General features: G+C 38.5%; 1 protein-coding gene across 1 annotated transcript in view; it reads left to right on the top strand.

The window, feature by feature from the left end:
- The window catches only part of LOC140159973 (uncharacterized), a 161,872-nt gene that overhangs the window by 42,588 nt on the left and 91,985 nt on the right, over nt 1-27,299 (top strand). Inside the window, exons 3-7 of the mRNA XM_072183240.1 lie at nt 6,702-6,877; nt 18,579-18,682; nt 19,111-19,265; nt 24,455-24,592; nt 26,561-26,728. Coding sequence (XP_072039341.1) covers nt 6,702-6,877; nt 18,579-18,682; nt 19,111-19,265; nt 24,455-24,592; nt 26,561-26,728 — 741 coding nt within the window. The remainder of the gene's footprint in view (nt 1-6,701; nt 6,878-18,578; nt 18,683-19,110; nt 19,266-24,454; nt 24,593-26,560; nt 26,729-27,299) is intronic.

The following is a 27,299-nucleotide window of genomic DNA, read 5'->3' on the forward strand; positions in this document are numbered from 1 at the left end:
TTTTCGAGTATCGAGTTGAAATTTTCGAGTATCGAGTTGAAATTTTCGAGTATCGAGTTGAAATTTTCGAGTATCGAGTTGAAATTTTCGAGTATCGAGTTGAGTATCGAGTTGCAATTTTCGAGTATCGAGTTGCAATTTTCGAGTATCGAGTTGAAATTTTCGAGTATCGAGTTGAAATTTTCGAGTATCGAGTTGAAATTTTCGAGTATCGAGTTGAAATTTTCGTATCGTATTTTCGTATCGTTGAAATTTTCGAGTATCGAGTTGAAATTTTCGAGTATCGAGTTGAAATTTTCGAGTATCGAGTTGAAATTTTCGAGTATCGAGTATCGAAAATTTCGAGTATCGAGTTGCAATTGTCGAGTATCGAGTATCGAGAAATCTTCGAGTATCGAGTTGCAATTTTCGAGTATCGAGTTGAAATCTTCGAGTATCGAGTTCAATTTTCGAGTATCGAGTTGCAATTTTAATTTTCAATCTGCTTTTGAAGTAGGCTATAGGATGTCCCCTCTCCGACATGAAGAGAAAGCACAAATGTTTAACCCTTCTCTATCCAATTTGTTATTACGTTCTCCACGGAATTCATAAAAGCCCCGGTAAAAGCACACTAGTTGTTCATAAAAAGGGGTAGGCCTACTAGTGGATAGGTATTAACCTTGGGGGTATTACCCTCCCGAGTAGGCCTACATTGATACCAGAATGACTAAAATTAGACTAGGGTTAACTTATATATATACCGGGATATATACACGTTACCATTATATTAAGGGCTCGTGGATAACGAGAAAAAAGGAAAATCTGCATCAGAAAATTCAAACTAGAAAATCGTTCATTTTAGCATACTTCAAGTTTCAAACTCGAAAACCTGCAAAATGAGCCTACTTCGAGTTTTATACTCGAAAATCTGTAAAATGTTTAATTTTAGAGTTTCATTTATACCTATTATAATGAAAAGCAAACTACTTCACATCATATTAGATTAACCCTAATCTAACGCAGGGGGAGCACGGTACCCTGGTATCCAACTCCCCTTACGGATGACTTTAACGTAACCCTAAAACGCTTTTATTTAGTTTTAGCACCCTCTACTTTTATATAGCTCGAAAATCGTTCATTTTGGCATACGTCGAGTTTCAAACTCGAAAACCTTTAACATGAGCCTACTTCGAGTTTTAAATTCGAGAATCTGCAAAATTTTAAATGTTCGAGTTTCATTCATACCTCATAATGTAAGGTAAACTAAATTTACTTCAGATCATTAGATTAACCATATAGTCCAACGAAGGGGTGGTATCGTGGTATCCAGCCCGGGATCCAACACCCCAACAGATAAGTTTACCGTAACCCAAAACGCTTTTATTTAAGCTTTAGCACACATTTCTTTTGTGCATGCGCATGTGCGAAAAATGTATCATTTGTAACAGGAAAGTTTAACTCGAACTTCGTTCATTTGAGCGCATTTCGAGTTACAAACTCGAAAACCTGCAAAATGAGCGTTCTTCGAGTTAAAAATTCGAAAACCTGCAAAATGATTAATATTCGAGTCTCGTCCATATTTACTATATATGAAAGGCAAAATACTTCAGATCAATCTAGATTAACATTTGGCCTAATAATATGTGTTTACCACTTTGATTAAGGGCCGCATGTGCGACAAATGCATCATTTGCAACAGAAACGTTTAACACGAACTTTGTTCATTTGAGCGCATTTCGAGTAACAAACTCGAAAACCTGCAAAATGAGCGTACTTCGAGTTCAAAACTCCAAAACCTACAAAATAACCAATATTCGAGTGAAATCCATATTTACTATATATGAAAGGCAAAATACTTCAGATCAATCTAGATTAACCTTTGGCCTAATAATATGTGTCTACCACTTTGATTAAGGGCCGCATGTGCGACAAATGCATCATTTGCAACAGAAAAGTTTAACTCGAACTTCGTTCATTTGAGCGCATTTCGAGTAACAAACTCGAAAACCTGCAAAATGAGCGTAGTTCGAGTTAGAAACTCGAAAACCTACAAAATGATCAATATTCGAGTGAAATCCATATTTACTGTATATGAAAGGCAAAATACTTCAGATCAATCTAGATTAACCTTTGGCCTAATAATATGTGTTTACCACTTTAATTAAGGGTCGCATGTGCGACTAATGTATCATTTGCAACAGGAAAGTTTAACTCGAACTTCGTTCATTTGAGCGTATTTCGAGTAACAAACTCGAAAACCTGCAAAGAGCGTAGATCGAGTTAAAAACTCGAAAACCTACAAAATGATCAATATTCGAGTGAAATCCATATTTACTATATATGAAAGGCAAAATACTTCAGATCAATTTAGATTAACCTTTGGCCTAAATAATATGTGTTTACCACTTTGATTAAGGGCCGCATCATTTGCAACAGAAACGTTTAACTCGAACTTCGTTCATTTTAGCGAAAATATGTATCATTTGCAACAGGAAAGTTAAACTCGAACTTCGTTCATTTGAACGCATTTCGAGTAACAAACAAAACCTGCAAAATGAGCGTACTTCGAATTAAAAACTCGAAAACCTGCAAAATGATCAATATTCGAGTGAAATCCATATTTACTGTATACAGTATATGAAAGGCAAAATACTTCAGATCAATCTAGATTAACATTTGGCCTAATAATATGTGTTTACCACTTTGATTAAGGGCCGCATGTGCGAAAAGTGTATCATTTGTAACAGGAAAGTTAAACTCGAACTTCGTTCATTTGAGCGCATTTCGAGTAACAAACTCGAAAACCTGCACAATGAGCGTACTTCGAGTTAAAAACTCAAAACCTGCAAAATATCCAATATTCGAGTGAAATCCATATTTACTGTATATGAAAGGCAAAATACTTCGTAAGTGTGGGGTGCTTTATAACGAATTCCCGAGGGGGGGGTGGTAACCACCCCCCTTGTTAAGATACGTAGTAAAAAAGGCTTGGTAGGACGAGGGTTAATAAGGGCCGCATGCCTAAAAATGTATCATTTGCAACAGGAAAGTTTAACTCGAATTTCGTTCATTTGAGCGCATTTCGAGTAACAAACTCGAAAACCTACGAAATAAGCGCTGATATGAGCCTACTCGAGTTTCAAACTGAAACATGCAAAATGATTAATATTCGAGTCTCATCCATATTTACTATATATGAAAGGCAACATAGGCCTACTTCAGATCAATTTAGATTAATTTGCCTAAATATGCGCGACAAATGTACTATTCCGAAAACATAATATAGGCCTACTTAGACACTAACAACACAACCATGATCATATCATCGTATTCTAAATTTAGTACAGTTCCTATATTTTGGAGTCATTTGTCGAATTTTTTTCTCGTCAAGCATCCAAGGTGTCCCAAACTATTCTTTTTCTTATACCAAATGACAAGACGAACATTTTGCGACCATTTTGAAGAAAATCCGAGCAACTTTAATTTCTGACCCCTGTACAAGACCTCTGACCTTTAAAGGACCCTATCTTGAGAACCATAGGTCGCATTGAGAAAAGAAATGCATTTCTGAAAACCTTGGAGTACCCGAAGTAATTTGATATGCTGCATACTGACATTTTGACTCTTTTAATTTTTCACCCTATTTACCCGTGTACAAACTTTACCCCTTATATCAAGGTCATGTGGGAAAGAAACATTTTGGCAGACAATAGATTCGGAATCTCTATACCCAAAAGGACAAAATAAAGGTGGTTGCCAGCCTTTACGCGAATTTGCGTCTAGCTGAACGATTTTTCCATTTTCGCACCAGACTATACGTTTTCAACGATCAGATCGCAAAGTACTGTAGTCTAAATCCCAGTCGTCGAAAAAAAGTAAAAAGATTGCGGCAGCCGCCTGCTTGACGATATCAAAATAAAAATGCTTGACGAGAAAAAAATTCGACAAATGACTCCAAAATATAGGAACTGTATACAAGTACTAAATTTAGAATACGATGATATGATCATGGTTGTGTTGTTAGTGTCTAAGTAGGCCTATATATGTTTTCGGAATAGTACATTTGTCGCGCATATTTAATCAAATTAATCTAAATTGATCTGAAGTAGGCCTATGTTGCCTTTCATATATAGTAAATATGGATGAGACTCGAATATTAATCATTTTGCATGTTTCAGTTTGAAACTCGAGTAGGCTCATATCAGCGCTTATTTCGTAGGTTTTCGAGTTTGTTACTCGAAATGCGCTCAAATGAACGAAATTCGAGTTAAACTTTCCTGTTGCAAATGATACATTTTTAGGCATGCGGCCCTTATTAACCCTCGTCCTACCAAGCCTTTTTTACTACGTATCTTAACAAGGGGGGGGGGGGTGGTTACCACCCCCCCTCGGGAATTCGTTATAAAGCACCCCACACTTGCGAAGTATTTTGCCTTTCATATACAGTAAATATGGATTTCTCTCGAATATTGGATATTTTGCAGGTTTTTGAGTTTTTAACTCGAAGTACGCTCATTGGGCGCATCCAGATATTTTTGGCCCACCCCCTAAAGAAGACATGGGAAAATCTTAATCTTTTTTAAGATCTGACCTCGTAAACAATGAGGTCAGATCATAGCCAGCAGTAGTGCATAGAGTATCATGCCTACGGATTTCATCACAGTCTTACCTTAGCACGCTGGTAAGCAGCGTTTGAGATGGTGTTAATCGATAGTCGATAACCGATAATCAATGATCAATCAGCTATGAATATTTAATTGGATTCTAAAATAATGATCACGGACTCTCATGTTCAAATGTGTGTGTGGGGTTGGGGGTGTATACCCCCTCGCATGTTGGTGCTAGCAATTGCTGAGGACGGCTTTTTACCCCTAAAGAAGACATGGGAAAACGCAAACTTATTGGGAATCCCATGTCTTCTTTAGGGTAGGTGCCGTTAATTTCTGGAATAGCCCATTGTGCAGGTTTTCGAGTTTGTTACTCGAAATGCGCTCAAATGAACGAAGTTCGAGTTAAACGTTTCTGTTGCAAATGATGCATTTGTCGCACATGCGGCCCTTAATCAAAGTGGTAAACACATATTATTTAGGCCAAAGGTTAATCTAAATTGATCTGAAGTATTTTGCCTTTCATATATAGTAAATATGGATTTCACTCGAATATTGATCATTTTGTAGGTTTTCGAGTTTTTAACTCGATCTACGCTCTTTTGCAGGTTTTCGAGTTTGTTACTCGAAATGCGCTCAAATGAACGAAGTTCGAGTTAAACTTTTCTGTTGCAAATGATGCATTTGTCGCACATGCGGCCCTTAATCAAAGTGGTAAACACATATTATTAGGCCAAAGGTTAATCTAGATTGATCTGAAGTATTTTGCCTTTCATATATAGTAAATATGGATTTCACTCGAATATTGATCATTTTGTAGGTTTTCGAGTTTCTAACTCGAACTACGCTCTTTTGCAGGTTTTCGAGTTTGTTACTCGAAATGCGCTGAAATGAACGAAGTTCGAGTTAAACTTTTCTGTTCGCAAATGATGCAATTGTCGGACATGCGACCCTTAATCAAAGTGGTAAACACATTTTATTAGGCCAAAGGTTGATCTAGATTGATCTGAAGTATTTTGCCTTTCATTATAGTAAATATGGATTTCACTCGAATATTGGTTATTTTGTAGGTTTTGGAGTTTTGAACTCGAAGTACGCTCATTTTGCAGGTTTTCGAGTTTGTTACTCGAAATGCGCTCAAATGAACGAAGTTCGAGTTAAACGTTTCTGTTGTAAATGATGCATTTGTCGCACATGCGGCCCTTAATCAAAGTGGTAAACACATATTATTAGGCCAAATGTTAATCTAGATTGATCTGAAGTATTTTGCCTTTCATATATAGTAAATATGGACGAGACTCGAATATTAATCATTTTGCAGGTTTTCGAATTTTTAACTCGAAGAACGCTCATTTTGCAGGTTTTCGAGTTTGTAACTCGAAATGCGCTCAAATGAACGAAGTTCGAGTTAAACTTTCTTGTTACAAATGATACATTTTTCGCACATGCGCATGCACAAAAGAAATGTGTGCTAAAGCTTAAATAAAAGCGTTTTGGGTTACGGTAAACTTATCTGTTGGGTGTTGGATCCCGGGCTGGATACCACGATACCACCCCTTCGTTGGACTATATGGTTAATCTAATGATCTGAAGTAAATTTAGTTTACCTTACATTATGAGGTATGAATGAAACTCGAACATTTAAAACTCGAAAATTTCAACTCGATACTCGAAAATTTCAACTCGATACTCGAAAATTGCAACTCGATACTCGAAAATTGCAACTCGATACTCGAAGATTTCAACTCGATACTCGACAATTGCAACTCGATACTCGAAAATTTCAACTCGATACTCGAAAATTTCAACTCGATACTCGAAAATTTCAACTCGATACTCGAAAATTTCAACTCGATACTCGAAAATTTCAACTCGATACTCGAAAATTGCAACTCGATACTCGATACTCGATAAAAATTGCAACTCGAAACTCGATACTCGAACTCGAAACTCGATACTCGAAGATTAGCAACACACATTTTATTCTGACTGAAATTTATCGCGATTTGAAAAAAAAAATCGATAGAAATCTTTGATTTATGTATTGTATTATTCACGGTACCATGTGTAACCATGATGGTATAAAAACGCATTGCTTTAATTTTACATTGACAGATCTACCTATTGTTGTTGGGCCAGTCCAGGCGAATCAATCAATTACTTGGCAACCATTGATCTTACATCCATATCCGCAACAAATATGCATTCACCCCAAGTTATCATGATTCCGACCGTACGGATCAAAAAAGGATGCCCTACATTGACGTCTGTACTGACTCTAAATATTCCAAGTAAGTAACAATTCGCCGAGAACTGATGATGTAACAGGATTAACTACCATAGCAATAGATTAATACAATTTTGTATATATCGCCCTGCACTATAAGCAGGTTGCACTCATCACCTGTGTATGTCTGCAATCATAGATTGAATACAATACCGCTCTTTTCAAACAATTTACTAATCTTACAAGTGCGAATGATTAGCATAGCTAGACTCTGGTACCCAGGTGTAGGGAAAACAACACTATAGTATCTCATGTTGCACATTATTTGACACCCAGGTGTAAGAAAAACAACACTAGTCTCTGGTGTTGCACATTATTAGGCACCCAGGTGTAAGAAAAATAACACTAGTCTCTGGTGTTGCACATTATTAGGCACCCAGGTGTAGGAAAAACAACACTAGTCTCTGATGTTACACATTATTAGGCACCTATAGATGTATAAAAACATTAGTCTCTGGTGTTGCACATCATTGGGCACCCAGGTGTAGGAAAAACAACACTAGTCTCTAGTGATGCACATCATTGGGCACCCAGGTGTAGGAAAAAAAACCACTCAGACTCTGGTGTTGCACATTATTGGGCACCCAGGTGTAGGAAAAACAACACTAGGATCCAGTGTTGCACATCATTGGGCACCCAGGTGTAGGAAAAACAACACTAGTCTCTGGTGATGCACATCATTGGGCACCCAGGTGTAGGAAAAACAACACTAGTCTCTGATGTTGCACATCATTGGGCACCTATAGATGTATAAAAAACATTAGTCTCTGGTGTTGCACATCATTGGGCACCCAGGTGTAGGAAAAACAACACTAGTCTCTGATGTTACACATTATTAGGCATCCAGGTGGAGGGAAAGCAACACTAGTCTCTGATGTTGAACATTATTGTACACCCAGGTTTAGGAAAAACAACACTAGACTCTGGTGTTGCACATTATTGGATACCCAGGAAAAACCAACACTAGTGTCTGATGTTGTACATCATTGTATACCCCGGTGTATCAGAAACACAACACTAGTCTTTGATATTGCATATTATTGCGAATCCATCGGGTGTCGGGAAAACAGCACAAGTCTCTGGTGTTGAAGCCAGGTGTAAGGAAAACAACACTATAACCACTGATATTGATATAAACTTGGATCGATTGACCCCATATTTATTGGTCCAATATTTTAAAACTCATAGCAAAACCAATAAAATATTGGTCGTAAAGCATCCAATTTTATCATTATTATGTTTTGGATCCAATATTTTCACACACTTGGATTCATCAAAACATAAATAATGAATCCAAGGGTGTGAAAATATTGGACTCGACTATGTCTCGTCCAATATTATCATTATCTATGGTAATGCACATTATTTGGGCACCCAGGCGTAGGAAAAACAACACTAGTCTCTGATGTTGCCTATTATTGGGCACCCAGGTGTAAGAAAAACAACACTAGGATCTGGTGTTGCACATTATTGCACCCAGATGTAGAAAACAACAACACTAGTCTCTGATGTTGCACATTATTGGACACCCAGGTGTACGAAAAACAACACTAGTCTCTGATGTTGCACATCATTGGGCACCCTGGTGTAGGAAAAAACAACACTAGGATCTGGTGTTGCACATCATTGGGCACCCAGGTGTAGGAAAAACAACACTAGTCTCTGGTGATGCACATTATTGGGCACCCAGGTGTAGAAAAAAAACACTCAGACTCTGGTGTTGCACATTATGGGGCACCCAGGTGTAGGAAAAACAACACTAGGATCCAGTGTTGCACATCATTGGGCACCCAGATGTAGAAAACAACACTAGTCTCTGATGTTGCACATTATTGGGCACCAGGTGTAAGAAAAACAACACTAGTCTCCGATGTTGCACATTATTGGGTACCCATGTGTAGGAAAAACAACACTAGGATCTGGTATTGCACATCATTGGGCACCCATGTGTAGGAAAAACAACACTAGTCTCTGGTGATGCACATTATTGGGCACCCAGGTGTAGAAAAAACCCACTCAGACTCTGGTGTTGCACATTATGGGGCACCCAGGTGTAGGAAAAACAACACTAGGATCCAGTGTTGCACATCATTGGGCACCCAGGTGTAGAAAAACAACACTAGTCTCTGGTGTTGCACATTATTGGGCACCCAGGTGTAGGAAAACAACACAAGTCTCTGGTGTTGCACATTATTAGACTCTGGTGATGCACATCATTGGGCACCCATGTGTAGGAAAAACAACACTAGGATCCGGTGTTGCACATCATCGGGCACCCAGGTGTAGGAAAAACAACACTAGTCTCTGGTGTTGCACATCATTGGGCACCCACGCCACCCAGGTGTAGGAAAACCAACACTAGTCTCTTGTGATGCACATCATTGGGCACCTAGGTGTAGGAAAAACAACACTAGGTTCCAGTGTTGCACATTATTGGGCACCCAGGTATAGAAAAAAAACCACTAGTCTCTGGTGTTGCACAGTATTGCACCCAGGTGTAGAAAAAACAACACTAGTCTCTGATGTTGCACATTATTGGGCACCCATGTGTAGGAAAAACAACACTAGGATCCGGTGTTGCAAATCATCGGGCACCCAGGTGTAGAAAAAACAACACTAGTCTCTGGTGTTGCACAGTATTGCACCCAGAAAAAACAACACTAGTCTCTGATGTTGCACATTATTGGGCACCCAGATGTAAGGAAACAACACTATAACCACTGATATTGATATAAAATTGGATCGATTGACCCCATATTTATTGGTCGAGGTATGAGTTTCAATACGAGTCCAATATTTTAAAACTCATAGCGAGACCAATAAATTATTGGGCACCCAGGTGTAGAAAAAAACCACTCAGACTATGGTGTTGGACACCCAGGTGTACGAAAAACAACACTAATCTCTGATGTTGCACATCATTGGGCACCCTGGTGTAGGAAAAACAACACTAGAATCTGGTGTTGCACATCACTGGGCACCCAGGTGTAGGAAAAACAACACTAGTCTCTGGTGATGCACATTATTGGGCACCCAGGTGTAGAAAAAAAACCACTCAGACTCTGGTATTGCACATTATGGGGCACCCAGGTGTAGGAAAAACAACACTAGGACCCAGTGTTGCACATCATTGGGCACCCAGATGTAGAAAACAACAACACTAGTCTCTGATGTTGCACACTATTGGGCACCAGGTGTAAGAAAAACAACACTAGTCTCTGATGTTGCACATTATTGGGTACCCATGTGTAGGAAAAACAACACTAGGATCTGGTATTGCACATCATTGGGCACCCATGTGTAGGAAAAACAACACTAGTCTCTGGTGATGCACATTATTGGGCACCCAGGTGTAGAAAAAAACCCACTCAGACTCTGGTGTTGCACATTATGGGGCACCCAGGTGTAGGAAAAACAACACTAGGATCCAGTGTTGCACATCATTGGGCACCCAGGTGTAGAAAAACAACACTAGTCTCTGGTGTTGCACATTATTGGGCACCCAGGTGTAGGAAAAACAACACAAGTATGTGGTGTTGCACATTATTAGACTCTGGTGATGCACATCATTGGGCACCCATGTGTAGGAAAAACAACACTAGGATCCGGTGTTGCACATCATCGGGCACCCAGGTGTAGGAAAAACAACACTAGTCTCTGGTGTTGCACATCATTGGGCACCCACGCCACCCAGGTGTAGGAAAACCAACACTAGTCTCTTGTGATGCACATCATTGGGCACCTAGGTGTAGGAAAAACAACACTAGGTTCCAGTGTTGCACATTATTGGGCACCCAGGTATAGAAAAAACACTAGTCTCTGGTGTTGCACAGTATTGCACCCAGGTGTAGAAAAAACAACACTAGTCTCTGATGTTGCACATTATTGGGCACCCATGTGTAGGAAAAACAACACTAGGATCCGGTGTTGCAAATCATTGGGCACCCAGGTGTAGAAAAAACAACACTAGTCTCTGGTGTTGCACAGTATTGCACCCAGAAAAAACAACACTAGTCTCTGATGTTGCACATTATTGGGCACCCAGATGTAAGGAAACAACACTATAACCACTGATATTGATATAAAATTGGATCGATTGACCCCATATTTATTGGTCGAGGTATGAGTTTCAATACGAGTCCAATATTTTAAAACTCATAACGAGACAAATAAATTATTGGGCACCCAGGTGTAGAAAAAAACCACTCAGACTATGGTGTTGGACACCCAGGTGTACGAAAAACAACACAAGTCTCTGATGTTGCACATCATTGGGCACCCTGGTGTAGGAAAAACAACACTAGAATCTGGTGTTGCACATCACTGGGCACCCAGGTGTAGGAAAAACAACACTAGTTTCTGGTGATGCACATTATTGGGCACCCAGGTGTAAAAAACCACTCAGACTCTGGTGTTGCACATTATGGGGCACCCAGGTGTAGGAAAAACAACACTAGGATCCAGTGTTGCACATCATTGGGCACCCAGATGTAGAAAACAACAACACTAGTCTCTGATGTTGCACATTATTGGGCACCAGGTGTAAGAAAAACAACACTAGTCTCTGATGTTGCACATTGTTGGGCACCAGGTGTAAGAAAAACAACACTAGTCTCTGATGTTGCACATTATTGGGTACCCAGGTGTAGGAAAAACAACACTAGGATCTGGTATTGCACATCATTGGGCACCCATGTGTAGGAAAACAACACTAGTCTCTGGTGATGCACATTATTGGGCACCCAGGTGTAGAAAAAAAAAACACCACTCAGACTCTGGTGTTGCACATTATGGGGCACCCAGGTGTAGGAAAAACAACACTAGGATCCAGTGTTGCACATCATTGGGCACTCAGGTGTAGAAAAACAACACTAGTCTCTGGTGTTGCACATTATTGGGCACCCAGGTGTAGGAAAAACAACACAAGTCTGTGGTGTTGCACATTATTAGATTCTGGTGATGCACATCATTGGGCACCCATGTGTAGGAAAAACAAACACTAGGATCCGGTGTTGCACATCATCGGGCACACAGGTGTAGGAAAAACAACACTAGTCTCTGGTGTTGCACATCATTGGGCACCCACGCCACCCAGGTGTAGGAAAACCAACACTAGTCTCTTGTGATGCACATTATTGGGCACCCAGGTGTAGGAAAAACAACACTAGGTTCCAGTGTTGCACATTATTGGGCACCCAGGTATAGAAAAAAACACTAGTCTCTGGTGTTGCACAGTATTGCACCCAGGTGTAGAAAAAACAACACTAGGATCCGGTGTTGCACATCATCGGGCACCCAGGTGTAGAAAAAACAACACTAGTCTCTGGTGTTATTGCACCCAGAAAAAACAACACTAGTCTCTGATGTTGCACATTATTGGGCACCCAGATGTAAGGAAACAACACTATAACCACTGATATTGATATAAAATTGGATCGGTTGACCCCATATTTATTGGTCGAGGTATGAGTTTCAATACGAGTCCAATATTTTAAAACTCATAGCGAGACCAATAAATATTGGTCGTAAAGCATCCAATTTTATCATTATTATGTTTTGGATCCAATATTTTCACACACTTGGATTTATCAAAACATAATTATGTTATGAATCCAAGGGTGTGGAAATATTGGACTCGACTATGTTTCGTCCAATATTGTCTATGGAAATGGACATTATTTGGGCACCCAGATGTAGGAAAAACAACACTAGTCTCTGATGTTGCACATTATTGGGCACCCAGGTACACGTAAGAAAAACATTACTAGGATCTGGTATCATTGGACACCCATGTGTCGGAAAAACAACACTAGTCTCTGTGATGCACATTATTGGGCACCCAGGTGTCGAAAAAAACCACTCAGACTCTGGTGTTGCACATTATTGGGCACCCAGGGGTAGGAAAAACAACACTAGGATCCAGTGTTGAACATCATTGGGCACCCAGGTGTAGAAAAACAACACTAGTCTCTGGTGTTGCACATTATTGGGCACCCATGTGTAGGAAAAACAACACTAGTATCTGGTGATGCACATCATTGTGCACCCAGGTGTAGGAAAAACAACACTAGTCTCTGGTGTTGCACATTATTAGACTCTGGTGTTGCACATTATTGGGCACCCAGGTGTCGGAAATACAACACTAGGATCTGGTGTTGCACATCATTGGGCACCCATGTGTAGGAAAAACAACACTAGTCTCTTTGGGTACCCAGGTGTAGGAAAAACAACACTAGGATCCATATCCGGTGTTGCACATCATTGGGCACCCAGGTGTTGAAAAAACAACACTAGTCTCTGGTGTTGCACAGTATTGCACCCAGGTGTACAAAAAACAACACTAGTCTCTGATGTTGCACATTATTGGGCACCCAAGTGTAAAAAAAAACACTAGTCTCTGATGTTGCACATTATTGGGTACCCATGTGTAGGAAAAACAACACTAGAATCTGGTGTTGCACATCATTGGGCACCCTTGTGTAGGAAAAACAACACTAGTCTCTGGTGTTGCACATCATTGGGCACCCAGGTGTAGAAAAAAAACCACTCAGACTCTGGTGTTGCACATTATTGGGCACCTAGGTGTAGAAAAAACAACACTAATCTCTAGTGTTGTACATCATTGGGCACACAGTTGTAGGAAAAACAACACAAGTCTCTGGTGTTGCATGCATCATTGGGCACCCATGTGTAGGAAAAACAACACTAGGATCCGGTGTTGCACATTATTGGGCACCCAGGTGTAGGAAAAACAACACTAGTCTCTGGTGTTGCACATTATTAGACTCTGGTGATGCACATCATTGGGCACCCATGTGTATGAAAAACAACACTAGGATCCGGTATTGCACATCATCGGGCACCCAGGTGTAGGAAAAACAACACTAGTCTCTGGTGTTGCACATCATTGGGCACCCAGGTGTAGGAAAAACAACACTAGGTTCCAGTGTTGCACATTATTGGGCACCCAGGTATAGAAAAAAAACCACTAGTCTCTGGTGTTGCACAGTATTGCACCCAGGTGTAGAAAAAACAACACTACAGTCTGACCACATAGAAGTACAAAGTAAATAGACCTCGGAAACTAGAGGTATGAGAATAATTATTTCAGTGCAATGCTTCTTTGGCGCGCCAACTGCTGCGCGATTTGTACTTGCTGAACGCACCACGCTCTTTACGCGTCGCGTCGCGTTCGCCTGTGACGCAAAGCATCGACCCCCGATGCCACAGATTTGGTTTGTACTTCTAAGTGGACAGACTATAGTCTCTGATGTTGCACATTATTGAGCACCCATGTGTAGGAAAAACAACACTAGGATCCGGTGTTGCACATCATCGGGCACCCAGGTGTAGAAAAAACAACACTAGTCTCTGGTGTTGCACAGTATTGCACCCAGGTGTAGAAAAGACAACACTAGTCTCTGATGTTGCACATTATTGGGCACCCAGGTGTAAGGAAACAACACTATAACCACTGATATTGATATAAAATTGGATCGATTGACCCCATATTTATTGGTCGAGGTATGAGTTTCAATACGAGTCCAATATTTTAAAACTCATAGCGAGACCAATAAATATTAGTCGTAAAGCATCCAATTTTATCATTATTATGTTTTGGATCCAATATTTTCACACACTCGATTTATCAAAACATAATTATGTTATGAATCCAAGGTGTGAAAATATTGGACACGACTATGCCTCGTCCAATATTGTCTATGGTAATGCACATTATTTGGGCACCCAGATGTAGGAAAAACAACACTAGTCTCTGATGTTGCACATTATTGGGCACCCAGGTGTAAGAAAAACAACACTAGGATCTGGTATCATTGGGCACCCATGTGTAGGAAAAACAACACTAGTCTCTGGTGATGCACATTATTGGGCACCCAGGTGTCAAAAAAACCACTCAGACTCTGGTGTTGCACATTATTGGGCACCCAGGTGTAGGAAAAGCAACACTAGGATCCAGTGTTGCACATCATTGGGCACCCAGGTGTAGAAAAACAACACTAGTCTCTGGTGTTGCACATTATTGGGTACCCATGTGTAGGAAAAACAACACTAGTCTCTGGTGATGCACATCATTGTGCACCTAGGTGTAGGAAAAACAACACTAGTCTCTGGTGATGCACATCATTGTGCACCCAGATGTAGGAAAAACAACACTAGTCTCTGGTGATGCACATCATTGGGCACCCAGGTGTAGAAAAAACACTCAGACTACAGGTGTAGGAAAAGCAACACTAGGATCCAGTGTTGCACATCATTGGGCACCCAGGTTTAGAAAAACAACACTAGTCTCTGGTGTTGCACATTATTGGGTACCCATGTGTAGGAAAAACAACACTAGACTCTGGTGTTGCACATTATTGGGCACCCATGTGTAGGAAAAACAACACTAGTCTCTGGTGATGCACATCATTGGGCACCCAGGTGTAGGAAAACAACACTAGGATCCGGTGTTGCACATCATTGGGCACCCAGGTGTAGAAAAAAACAACACTAGTCTCTGGTGTTGCACAGTATTGCACCCAGGTGTAGAAAAACAACACTAGTCTCTGATGTTGCACATTATTGGGCACCCAGGTGTAGGAAAAACAACACTAGGATCTGGTGTTGCACATCATTGGGCACCCAGGTATAGGAAAAACAACACTAGGATCCGGTGTTGCACATCATTGGGCACACAGGTGTAGAAAAAACAACACTAGTCTCTGATGTTGCACATCATTGGGCACCCAGGTGTAGGAAAAACAACACTAGGATCCGTGTTGCACAGTATTGCACCCAGGTGTAGAAAAAACAACACTATGAGAATAATTATTTCAGTGCAATGCTTCTTTGGCGCGCCAACTGCTGCGCGATTTGTACTTGCTGAACGCACCACGCTCTTTACGCGTCGCGTCGCGTTCTCCTGTGACGCAAAGCATCGACCCCCGATGCCACAGATTTGGTTTGTACTTCTAAGTGGACAGACTATAGTCTCTGATGTTGCACATTATTGAGCACACATATGTAGGAAACACAATACTAGGATCCGGTGTTGCACATCATCGGGCACCCAGGTGTAGAAAAAACAACACTAGTCTCTGGTGTTGCACAGTATTGCACCCAGGTGTAGAAAAGACAACACTAGTCTCTGATGTTGCACATTATTGGGCACCCAGGTGTAAGGAAACAACACTATAACCACTGATATTGATATAAAATTGGATCGATTGACCCCATATTTATTGGTCGAGGTATGAGTTTCAATACGAGTCCAATATTTTAAAACTCATAGCGAGACCAATAAATATTGGTCGTAAAGCATCCAATTTTATCATTATTATGTTTTGGATCCAATATTTTCACACACTTCGATTTATCAAAACATAATTATGTTATGAATCCAAGGGTGTGAAAATATTGGACACGACTATGCCTCGTCCAATATTGTCTATGGTAATGCACATTATTTGGGCACCCAGATGTAGGAAAAACAACACTAGTCTCTGATGTTGCACATTATTGGGCACCCAGGTGTAAGAAAAACAACACTAGGATCTGGTATCATTGGGCACCCATGTGTAGGAAAAACAACACTAGTCTCTGGTGATGCACATTATTGGGCACCCAGGTGTCAAAAAAAAACCACTCAGACTCTGGTGTTGCACATTATTGGGCACCCAGGTGTAGGAAAAGCAACACTAGGATCCAGTGTTGCACATCATTGGGCACCCAGGTGTAGAAAAACAACACTAGTCTCTGGTGTTGCACATTATTGGGTACCCATGTGTAGGAAAAACAACACTAGTCTCTGGTGATGCACATCATTGTGCACCTAGGTGTAGGAAAAACAACACTAGTCTCTGGTGATGCACATCATTGTGCACCCAGATGTAGGAAAAACAACACTAGTCTCTGGTGATGCACATCATTGGGCACCCAGGTGTAGAAAAACACCCAGACTACAGGTGTAGGAAAAGCAACACTAGGATCCAGTGTTGCACATCATTGGGCACCCAGGTTTAGAAAAACAACACTAGTCTCTGGTGTTGCACATTATTGGGTACCCATGTGTAGGAAAAACAACACTAGACTCTGGTGTTGCACATTATTGGGCACCCATGTGTAGGAAAAACAACACTAGTCTCTGGTGATGCACATCATTGGGCACCCAGGTGTAGGAAAACAACACTAGGATCCGTGTTGCACATCATTGGGCACCCAGGTGTAGAAAAAAACAACACTAGTCTCTGGTGTTGCACAGTATTGCACCCAGGTGTAGAAAAACAACACTAGTCTCTGATGTTGCACATTATTGGGTACCCAGGTGTAGGAAAAACAACACTAGGATCTGGTGTTGCACATCATTGGGCACCCAGGTATAGGAAAAACAACACTAGGATCCGGTGTTGCACATCATTGGGCACACAGGTGTAGAAAAAACAACACTAGTCTCTGATGTTGCACATCATTGGGCACCCAGGTGTAGGAAAAACAACACTAGGATCCGGTGTTGCACAGTATTGCACCCAGGTGTAGAAAAAACAACACTAGTCTCTGATGTTGCACATTATTGGGCACCCAGGTGTAGGAAAAACAACACTAGGATCTGGTGTTGCACATCATTGGGCACCCATGTGTAGGAAAAACAACACTAGTCTCTTGTGATGCACATCATTGGGTACCCAGGTGTAGGAAAAACAACACTAGGATCCGGTGTTGCACATCATTGGGCACCCAGGTGTAGAAAAAAAACACTAGTCTCTGATGTTGCACATCATTGGGCATCCATGTGTAGGAAAAACAACACTAGTCTCTGGTGATGCACATCATTGGGCACCCAGGTGTAGAAAAAAAACCACTCAGACTCTGGTGTTGCACATTATTGGGCACCCATGTGTAGGAAAAACAACACTAGTCTCTGGTGATGCACATCATTGGGCACCCAGGTGTAGGAAAACAGCACTAGGATCCGGTGTTGCACATCATTGGGCACCCAGATGTAGAAAAAAATACCACTAGTCTCTGGTGTTGCACAGTATTGCACCCAGGTGTAGAAAAAACAACACTAGTCTCTGATGTTGCACATTATTGGGCACCCAGGTGTAGGAAAAACAACACTAGGATCCAGTGTTGCACATCATTGGCACCCAGGTGTAGGAAAACAACACTAGTCTCTGGTGTTGCACATCATTGGGTACCCAGGTGTAGGAAAAACAACACTAGGATCCGTGTTGCACATCATTGGGCACCCAGGTGTAGAAAAAACAACACCAGTCTCTGATGTTGCACATCATTGGGCACCCAGGTGTAGGAAAAACAACACTAGGATCTGGTGTTGCACATCATTGGACACCCATATGTGTAGGAAAAACAACACTAGTCTCTGGTGATGCACATCATTGGGCACCCAGGTGTAGGAAAAACAACACTAGTCTCTGGTGTCATTGAATAACCGAATGTAGGGAAAACAACAGTGTCTGGTGTTGCACATCATCACCATACAGTTCTTTTTAGCTTGTTTTTGATAACTTTTGACATCTTTACAAAGGAGAACATAGAACAATCATGCAAGATGTATTTAATACAAAATAGGTGTGATTAAGTTGGGAACACACTTTTCAACATGGCGTTGCCCCTTCCGACCAAATCCTAGCTACGCCTTTGATTAAATCAACTGCTCTCTTTACTCCTTTTGTTTCAAACAGTTTTTGATGCAGATCAAAACGCAGCTAATCCAGTTACATGTCGTTGGGCGAATATAGCAGAATGCGGAAGCCTGTGTACTTACCAATCAAGTATGAATCTCACGGTAAGATCAGGTAGAACAAAACTTACAAACAAACAAACAAACAAACAAACAAAAAAGATAGAAGTGCAATGATTTATAGTGCTGCTTAGAAGCGCACACCCTAGCTAGACATGCACACATTGACCTTCGCAGCCAGGATCAGCTCCTTGAGTTTCGTACGGGTTGCAAACAAGACAATAAGCAGTAAGTTCCCTGTCCAGGGAATTTTAAGGAACTCAATATTGCCATGAGAGCGCATTAAGCCACCGACCGCCAGGGGTTCGAACCCACAACCTCTCGCACCAAAAATAGTCGAACGCCTTTATCGATTTAGTAGTCTTGTCATATAAAATTAACAGGGTGAAAACTATCATTTTGTGGGAAAAAATTAACATATTTTTTATGGAAATGTCATAATATGGTATTGCGTTAAACCGCATCTATTTCAGAATGGTGTTGACACATGTACCATTAGTATCCCATCTAATCCATCAGGCAATGCCTTGGGTGTAGCCATTACTGTAGAGGATCATGCCAACGCTGCTGCTGCTTCACCTGTAAATGCTGTTCCACTTCAGTTTTGGATACAGTACTATACTGAAGCGTAAGTGGTATTTTTATTTAAGGGGGTACTACACCGCTGGGCAATTTTGTGCCTATTTTTGCATTTTTCTCAAAACATTACAGCACATCGAAAATTCAGCAACTCAAAGCAAGAAGTTATTGATTTATTGATCAAATAATTGGTTTTCCCTCATTTTTGACTGTAACTCCATAACTGTTGGCTGTGCTGAAATAAAATTTCCAGTGCAGTAGTTGTAGTCCTTGCCCCTCTAATATACATATCTTACTTGTCACCAATGCGCTATAATTTTTGAGAAAAATGCAAAAATAGGCACAACATTGGGCAGGGGTGTAGTACCCCTTAATTTTTCAATTTATTTATTTATTTATTTACTTATTTATTTAATACACATTAAGGGATCTGGAATGAGCATTTTGAGCGTTTGACAGTATTTTTGTGGGACATGAGAGCACATCAGACATATCGAATTGCATTCTGAATACGAAGAATGTCTTTCTGATATCAAATAATTTTCATTTTTGAAATTCACAATATAATACAAATTTTATGACAAATTATTAAAATTTGATATTTTTCACATTTTTGATATAGAACAGTAATCGAAGTAAATTTTATAAATCTAATAATATATTCTTAAAGTGTACCCAGCTGGGAGGAAAAGCCGATGATCAATTGAAAATTTTGACCTTTTATATTGAAGATATGGATTTTTTTCCCAAAAAGACCTAATTTTTTTGGTGTTTTGGGGGAAAAAATCCATATCTTCCATACGAAAGGTCAAATTTTTCAATTGATTGTCGGCTTTTCATCCCACCTACATACACTTTAAGTACATATCATTAGATTTATAAAGTTTACTTCGAGTAGGCCTACTGTTAAATATCAAAAATATCAATTTTTAATCATTTGGCATAAAATGTGTATTAAATTGCGAATTTCAAAAATGAAAATTATTTGATATCAGAAGGACATTCTTCGTATTCAGAATGCAATTCGATATGTCTGATGTGCTCCAATGTCCCACAATAAATACTGTCCAAACGTTCATATCCCATCCCTTAAAGTTATCACAAAAAACTGCTGCGAGAGAGCTCAATCCCGAAGGAGAGCAATGTTATTTAGGCATGCACGCAATTTTGTTATTTTCCGCCCTGTGTGGGCTGAACAAGATTTGGATCATTCGCCTGAACGGGAAGCCGTAAAACACAGTGTAGCTAATGAAAAACCATTGTAGGCACACTATCAATATAATATTTATTTATTTATTTATTTATTTATTTATTTATTTATTTATTTATTTATTTATTTATTTATTTATTTATTTATTTATTTATTTATTTATTATTTATTTATTTATTTATTTATTTATTTATTTATTTATTTATTTATTTATTTATTTATTTATTTATTTATTTATTTATTTTTTATTTTTTTTTATTTATTTTTTTATTTTTTATTATTATTATTATTATTATTATTATTATTATTATTATTATTATTATTATTATTTTTATTTTTAATGTAGACCCCTATATGTATATTTGTTATCTATTTATATATGTGTTTGCTTGTTTATTATCATACATATTTATTTGTTTGTCTGTTTATTTGATTCTTCACTTTTGCTACCTTTTGTATTAGATTTTTGTCATTTATTATTATTATTTATTTGATCCAATTTCTTGGAGTGGTTTCTCACTTCTTGCACTACATCCCTTACACATTTGTATCGTTTGTGGAAAACTTGATACCTTTAGCCACTTTTAAAGTGTATTTTTAATTATAGGTTAATAACTTTAATAACTGCACTTCAGAAAGCTAGCTCTGTACTACGCCCCTGCATATGTGCCGGGGGCAAATATTTTTGGCAGGCCGAGAAGGGAGCAAGCGATTTTTGACAGACCCAGAGAGGGGGCAAGCATTGGCGAGCCGTTTGGAAATTTCCCTAGGGGTGATCATTATTGCACAGCCCTTAAACTGGGGTTCCTCCCGGTAACGCAGTACGTAGAAGCTGAAACTCCAAACTGAGCCACCAACTGCACTGGGCTAAACTCCGGGGCTAAACTTGAAACCTTACTAGCGGCGGAAGAAGACAATGATAAACATGATAAAGTAATAACCCTGTGCATATCTTCCTTTTTAGCCTGAAAACATGGTGTTTTGTATCAAAACAGGGAAAAATTTCTCAATTTTGCGAGTTTGAGGCATTGGCCCATCAAATAGCAACTTAAAAGGCTCCATGTCACATGGGGGGAAATGGTAGTCACACATATTCAGCAGCACTTTTTTTATCTGCTCATTTATCACCATTTTGCAGAATTCAGCAACCTGTTACAACAGATTTTGCGTGATTTTTGCCGACCTTAGGAAATTGATCCAAATTTGAAACACTAAAAATCTTTGTAAAATTTACCGCAATTTCCTCTGATTTATCAAAATTGAGCACGATTTGTAGTGATCGATTACAATTTAGCATAGACTTTTAGAGCTGTGATTTGAAAGCAGTTTGTTATTTGTTATTTTTTTAAATTATTTTTAACATGATTGTTCTGTAGGCATATTATTATTATAATTATTATTTATCATTATTATTATTATTATTATTATTATTATTATTATTATTATTAGCACCTATTATTATAATATATTATCTTATTTTATTATCTTCATTATTGGGTTTTCATGATTATCATTATTGGTGGGTTTTTTTAACTTCGGAGCATATTTTCAGTTTATTTTGTTAGTAAAGTTGTTGCACGCATCAACAACTTTCAATTGGTGGGGTACAGTTTCAAAATGTGGACCTTTTAAGGTTGGTCTGAACCCTGGAATTATGGAAACTTTCGGGCCTCATAACTGCTAAATTGTTGGTGTAATGTATTTAAAAGAAGTATACATATTTAGGTTGGTAAAGACTTGATCAATTCATCTGTGAGGTCAAATTTGGGCCAAAATGCCATTTTGGGGCCAAAATCCTGAAAATAACGTTTTTGACCCACTTCTTGTTCGTTAAACGTAACAAAAAAAAAGAATTCTTGGGCCAACATTTTTTTCATTAATTTTCAAAAACTAGATAAAAATATCTAGGAGCCGTTTTTTATTTTTTTGAATTTTGACCAACTTTTTTTTTTTTTTTTTGTTCGAAGTTGGTCGAAATTTTAAAAAAATGAAAAAACGGCTCTTAGATATTTTTATCTAGTTTGTAAAAATTAATAAAAAAAAAATTTTGACCCAAGAATTTTTTTGGTAGGATTAGGCTACGAAAAAGAAGTGGGCCAAAAAACAGTTTTTGGGGATTTTGGGCCAAAATGAGCATTTTGTCCCAAATTTGACCTCACAGATGATCTTATCAAGTCTTTGCCATTCTAAATAATTTTATGTGTACTTTTATATACTTTAGACCAACAATTTAGCAGTTATGAGGCCCGAAAGTTTCCATAATTCCAGGGTTCATACCAATATCTTAGGGGAAAATGGCAGATTAAATATTATTATTCCTTACTGGTCTTGTCATGATGCAGTCATGTCTACAGTAGAATTCATCTCGACCTTTGCAGGACTTAACCCCATTAAAAGCTATTAAACCAAGATAACACTCATTGAAACAGCTCAACTGATTAAATCGGATCTTCTCTGGTTGTGCACAAGTGACTGTTTTCATGTGCGATATCGCAATAAAGCTGGTATTCATAGCTTCAGTTGGGTAACCGATTATAAAGGAAACAAAAGGAAACAATGTTATGTGTGGCTTTGTTCACGAAATCAGACAATGCCGTGCTTTTTGTAAACCAGCATTCTTGAAAATGAGCAACATAATGATTTTTGACTTAACACGGTTTGGAAATAATTTCTTCATATTTTTGGTGTTATCTGTCGTTTACATGTCCTTCCTAAAACACAAAAGTACGACCCTCTCCAAACACCTAAATTAGCTAAAAATTTAGGACATGTTACAAAACTATATTGTCTAGAATTTTAGAAGAGTACTTTTAATATTGGCCGGTTATTTTTCACACAGCGACGTTAACTAGGCAATGTACTATTACCTATAACATTAACTAAAACACCAAAGTACGAATATTTCCAAACATCTAAATTAGCTAAAAATTTAGGACATGTTAAAAACTATATTTTCTAGAACTTTAGAAGAGTACTTTTAATATTGGCGGTTATTTTTCACACAGCGGCGTTAACTAGTCATATCCCCATACTGTTAACGTGGGGCTATTTGTAAAGGTCACGCACGTCAATGGGAAAGAGCACTGTGTATTGTGTATAGGAAAACGGACAGTAACTGCAGTATGTATCAATGTGTGTTGCGAGTTTTTAAACTTAAAAGTAAAATCTGAATCTGCCATATACCCATCAAAAGTGGATGTTTCAGGTATTTTCCGAACATTTTCACTCAAGAAAGTAGCCTATGTGAAAATTTCATTTTGACCAATATTTGGACATATTTTATGTTCACAATAAAATAGAACATTAATTTTTGCCTGATATATCGAGCTAAGACCACGAAAAACAAAACAAAGAACACCCTGACCGACACCAGATTTTGCGTTTTGGAAGAATTCTTTTTAATTAGGGACCGTTCACAAACACTTGTTAAAAGGGGGGGGTCGCCCCCCCCCCCCTTTACAGACCTCAAAATTTCAGGGCCCCCCTTTTGACATGAAAATTATCGGTCAACCCCATAGAAAAGCATATAAATTCAATTTTCCCTTATTATTTACTTTTTGCTAAAATCATATAAAATCAGCCGTTTGGGGGTCAAAATTGATTGATTTTGACTGAATTTTTTTGAGTAAAAAAAAAAATCATAATATTTTCAAAATATGTTTGTAAAAAAAAATCATCAAATATATGCCATATTTTCAAGCTTTTGGTGATATTTTAGGGTCATTTTAGTCTCCAGAAAAAAATCCATTCGCCCGTAAAACAATTTTTTTGTCGCCTAAGTAGGCTTTCCAATTTTCAACGATTGTTGCGCAAAACTAATAATTATATTATTATATCTCAATTCGCCAGCGAAGTGGTTATGTAACTCCCTGGTAACTGGATCACGCACCTTTTGGAATTGGTAGTACATGCCATAGACTTTGTGTTGCGATCATTTCGATCGTGGTGCAGAACTCAAAAGCGTGATCCAGTTGGCATGGTGATAATCGGATTACATGTAACACTTCGCTGGCAAATTTTATTTGAAGGTGTGACAAAGGAATTCCAACATTTGTGGCTCCAACTCCTGCAGATTTGACTGTATTCACGTACACTTCTAGCCAAGCACAAGCAGGTAGTTTTAGTGCGACAATAAGGGCCCAGAGTTCTGGTACAGGATTGCTAGGGTAAGGAAGACAATTATCATTTACTTCTTAATTACACATCAGTAGTAATCACACAGCCCTGCCTTATGCCTATAATCCGGGGAGCACTCACTACAAATGGGTGACAGGATGTGCGGCCACATTGACCCCCATTTTTCAACTCCCCCAATGACCCCCTTTCTTGTTTTTCTGTCACCAAAAGACCCTTCTTTTCAAGAAATTTAGACAAATTTCTCACCCGAATGACCCCTTTTATATTATTTTTCTTCAAATGTTTCAACAAATTTCCAAAATTTTGATGATATTTTTCAAAGAATTTTAAATTTTGATGAATTAAAAAAAAATTGTATTAACTTTGACCCAAAATATTTCTCAGTCTCACGGAAAGACTCCCCATTTTTGGTAAGAATGTCCCCATTTTTCAAGGGTACATGCCACAAAATAGCTTTCCATAGACTTTACGTGCAAAATAGGGGTCACGTTTTAGGCTATAAGTCGAGTTACGTCTTACTTTGAAATTTATATTTGATATCATCTTAATCAGAACAAAATTCTGCATAACATATCTGAAAATGACACCATATTTTAGGTCTACTTTTTGAGAAAAATAGCGCTATATAAAAAGCCCAGATTTTCCCGTGTTTACGTCCGACTGCTAACCGCGTTTTGACCTCGTGTGTTCATGCGCGAACATCACTCAAATTTTCGCGTTTTCTGTTCAAATTAGTAGAGATCACATTCACAAGTTCTACCAAAACACGATTTGCAACACTAAAATTGTTAATATTGTACCGATTTTGCACAATTTTTATGCAAAGTTGGAGCTAGTTGGGGCTATAGTCGTGATAAACTTTTACCGGAAACCGCTTCACATGCGGATTTAGTGGTATGAACCCTCAAGAATCGGGGCGTCATTATGTATCCTTAGCCCTGGGCGCCACAAGCCTAGCTACGCCACTGTATCTGAATCACCGTCACCATCCTCATCATTTGAATCACTATCACCATCATCATGAATCATTCGCTATCACCACCATGATGATGATGATGATGATCATCATCATCATCTTTTTTATCTCATTCACCATCAATATCACTGCCCGACCTTCATCATGATCATCATCTGAATCACCTGATCATCATCAGGAATCATCATCATTACCACCACCATCATCATCATCATAATCATCACCATCATCATCATCACCATCATCATCATCATCATCACCATCATAATCATCACCATCATAATCATCATAATCATCACCATCATAATCATCACCATCATAATCATCATAATCATCACCATCATAATCATCATCATCATCATCATCATCATCATCATCATCATCATCATCATCATCATCATCATCATCATCATCATAATCATCACCATCATAATCATCATAATCATCACCATCATAATCATCATCATCATCACCATCATAATCATCATCATCATCATCATCATCATCATCATCATCATCATCACCATCATCATCACCATCATAATCATCATAATCATCACCATCATAATCATCATCATCATCACCATCATAATCATCATCATCATCATCATCATCCATCATCATCATCATCATCATCATCATAATCATCACCATCATAATCATCATAATCATCACCATCATAATCATCATCATCATCATCATCATAATCATCATCATCATCATCATCATAATCATCATCATCATCATCATCATCATCATCATCATCATCATCATCATCATCATCATAATCATCACCATCATAATCATCATAATCATCACCATCATAATCATCATAATCATCATCATCATAATCATCATCATCATCATCATCATCACCATCATCATCATCATCATCATATCATCATCATCAATCATCATCATCATCATCATCATCATCATCATCATCATCACCATCACCATCACCATCATCATCATCATCATCATCATCACCATCATCAGTATTATTACTATAATTATACAGCCTCACAATCAACACAGTGACTGCACCAGAATTTGTGGTACCTCAACAAACTGCAGTGACTGGAAACCAAAATCAGCGGGAAATAACACTGACACTGGATAATGCATACACCTACACAGGAACTCAAAATGCCTATCAGGCTTGTTTCACTGCACAGGATCAAAATGGGTAAGTCATGAAAAAATAAAAATATTTATAATAAATAATTTAAAATTAAGGGGTCGGTCACCCACCTTTGCACAGTATTTTTGTGGGGCCTGAGAGCATATCAGACACACCAAATTACAATATTCTGAATAGGAGGAATGTCCTTATGATGTCCACATTATTAAAAATTGATATTTTTGATATTCAACAGTCCTCGAAGTAAATATTATAAATCGAATGATAATGACTTAAAGTGTTTGTAGTTGGGAGTAAAAGCCGACCATCGTGAAAATGTCAACCTTTCGTATTCATAAAGTTTCCCAAAAGACCTCAAATATGTACCATGTACATCTTTAATACGAAAGGTCAAAATTTTCAATTGATCATCGGCTTTTCCTCCCAGCTACATACACTTTAAGTACATATCATTATATTTATAAAGTTTACTTTGAGGACTGTATATTGTTAAATGTCAAAAATATCATTTTTTAATAATTTGCCATAAAATTTGTATTAAAAATCGCAAATTTCAAAAAATCAAAATTATTTGATAATGAGGACATTCCTCATATTCAGAATGCAATTTGGTGTG

This window comes from Amphiura filiformis, chromosome 9, assembly GCF_039555335.1.
Source record: "Amphiura filiformis chromosome 9, Afil_fr2py, whole genome shotgun sequence".
NCBI classification, from domain to species: Eukaryota; Metazoa; Echinodermata; class Ophiuroidea; order Amphilepidida; family Amphiuridae; genus Amphiura; species Amphiura filiformis.